The sequence below is a fragment of the Thalassophryne amazonica genome, chromosome 20 (assembly GCF_902500255.1).
Source record: "Thalassophryne amazonica chromosome 20, fThaAma1.1, whole genome shotgun sequence".
In the NCBI taxonomy this organism is placed as follows: Eukaryota; Metazoa; Chordata; class Actinopteri; order Batrachoidiformes; family Batrachoididae; genus Thalassophryne; species Thalassophryne amazonica.
The window spans coordinates 29236618-29239062 of record NC_047122.1 but is presented as its reverse complement, the minus strand read 5'-3'; the positions used below and the strand labels follow the sequence as shown (position 1 = coordinate 29239062).

Sequence of the window (2445 nt, the reverse complement as noted above, 5' to 3'; positions counted from 1 at the left end):
CGGAATAAAAGAGAGCTGTGTGCAACCACAGGAAAGCTGTATAATCTCCAGAGCAGCGACTCATCATGGGCACCGTCCTATCACTCTCACCCGGATCTCGGAAATCAGGCTACTATGACAACCGGCCGGGCTCTCTCAGTCACTACCCGAGCCTCAGCAGCCGCCCTCTCAACACCCACAAAGACCGCGAGCTGAAGAGGGGCCAGTCCATCTTCCTTCCAGCTCTCACATGGAAGCGACTGGTGGCCTCCACAAAGAAGAAGAGCAACACTAAAAAGGGTCCGGGTGGTCCGGTGGCCTTCTGCGACCCTCTCAACAATAACAACATCTACCAAAATGATCCTGTGCTGCACCTCAACCGTGAGAATGTAAAGAAATCTATGTCATGTGCCAACCTGTCCAGTTACGAGGGTCCAGCAGGACTGGTCCTGGGACTCGGATACGGGTTAGGGATGGGACAGGGGCTTGGCTACAACTACAGCAAGTCTCAGCAGCTTTTGTCTGTGAAAAAGGTTGCCCAGGGTACAGTGGCCTCATCCCCCAAGCGTGTCATTGTCCAGGCCTCCACCAGCGAGCTGCTCCGCTGCTTGGGGGAGTTCTTGTGTTATCGGTGCTACCGCCTGAAGCACCTGTCTCCAGCCGACCCCGTGCTCTGGCTGCGAGCGGTGGACCGATCGCTCTTGCTGCAGGGTTGGCAGGACCAGGCCTTCGTCACGCCGGCTAACGTGGTCTTCGTCTACATGCTGTGCCGAGACGTAGTAGACGGGGACCTGGTGGCGTCGGAGCACGAGCTGCAGGCCATTTTACTCACCTGCCTCTACCTGTCCTACTCCTACATGGGCAATGAGATCTCATACCCGCTAAAGCCTTTCCTGGTTGAGGCGGGGAAGGAGGCCTTCTGGGACCGCTGCCTGGCCATCATCGACGCCACCAGCTCCAAGATGCTGCGGATCAATGCAGACCCACACTTTTTCACACAAGTATTTGCTGACCTCAAGAGCGAGGGCAGGCGCAGCCCTCAGGACTACAGTCAGGTGCTGGATAGGTGAGGTGTGAGCGCTCCTTCCTGACCGCATACCTGTTTGTACACTCGTGCACATAATACATTTTATCTCACACATAATTCTCTCCCCTTATTTCTTCTGTTATACAGAGGATTGCAAGAACGTAGGAACTTTCACATCCCGGAGGACTACTTGTAGAAGTTTAGGATTTAAAACATGTTCAAGATGCAGATTGTCTCTGAAGATTGACACATTTGTTCCCCCTGGAATCTTGAACTATTTTTACTTGAAATATGGAGCCACTTGGTCCAACTGACCCTCATCATATCGTCCCTGCAGACCACCAAGTCATCTCAGATTCCCCTTTGGATCGGCTTCTTCTAGCAGAGCGTCCTCACACTACGTGAGCTGTCATGAGCCGCGGCTAAATATTATCAAGGACTGTTTTTGCTCCTAAACAGCTGAATGGGTCAGAGTTGGACAATTTAATCCACGCCAAGCGATGTTTTCTGGACAGTTAATGCAGGCATTCAGGCGTCTCTTGCTGAGTAAGTCTCATGTAACAACAGGGAAAAGTAACTGGTGGAGGCAGCTGAGAAGTGCACACTACGTCCTGATGTGTGCTTCATAATCACTAAAGCAAAAGGTTTTGTGAAACACTAGTAGGCCTGAGGGAACAGTTGTCAGTTTTTGTTTGAGTCAAACCTGCTGAATCCTCTGTTTCCTCTTATAGTGCAGCAGATAACTGAAACAATCCTTCACATGGTGATACAAGCATCAGATTTGGCATGAATGTTCTTCATAATTCAGTGTTTGAGAAAAAAGTGATGGCCACTTAAAAATCCAATATAGTGGCCAGGTAGGGGTCAATCAAGAATTACACAGAGGTCAAAATTTAAAAATGCTCCAACGATATTGAAAGCTATACCACATTATGTGGCTGATCACAAAGATTCCAGAAAGGTATAGTTTGGACTATTTATGACTGAATGTTATGGAGTTATGTGGTAAAAACTTTAAGAATGGTGACGAAGGTCAATTTCAGTTTGTACAGGGGTCAAAAATTAAAGCTGCTCCAATTTTGGTACAAGTGGTGCAAATTATTGGTTGAACTAATAGGATTAATAAATGGAATAGTTTTGACTGTGTTGAATGTTTGGTTTGCAAAGTAAAGGTCAAACAATGTTGACGTACATTGGATTATATGACATTCTATTGCTTGGGTGGGTAGGGAGAGTTCCCATGGGATAAAATAGCTTTTTAACCTACCATCCCTGGTTCTCAAGACCAGACACCTAAGTGGCTCTTGTACTCTACTCTTTTCTACTCTCCTATTTTACTCTTCCTTTTTAGATATTTAGATATACTTTTGTATACTGGTATAGTTCCACCTTAGAATTGGAATATAATATATAAGATATACCTTACTGAATTTTCATGT

The 2445-nt window shown here is 46.9% G+C and overlaps 1 protein-coding gene across 1 annotated transcript in view; it reads left to right on the top strand.

The window, feature by feature from the left end:
- si:dkeyp-92c9.2 (uncharacterized protein LOC571482 homolog) overlaps nucleotides 1-1666 on the top strand; it is a 1783-nt gene extending 117 nt beyond the window's left edge. Inside the window, exons 1-2 of the mRNA XM_034160868.1 lie at nucleotides 1-1045; nucleotides 1154-1666. The exon at nucleotides 1-1045 is cut by the window's left edge and continues 117 nt beyond it. Coding sequence (XP_034016759.1) covers nucleotides 66-1045; nucleotides 1154-1202 — 1029 coding nt within the window. The 5' untranslated portion in view covers nucleotides 1-65 and the 3' untranslated portion in view covers nucleotides 1203-1666. The remainder of the gene's footprint in view (nucleotides 1046-1153) is intronic.
- Nucleotides 1667-2445: the final 779 nt, after the last annotated feature.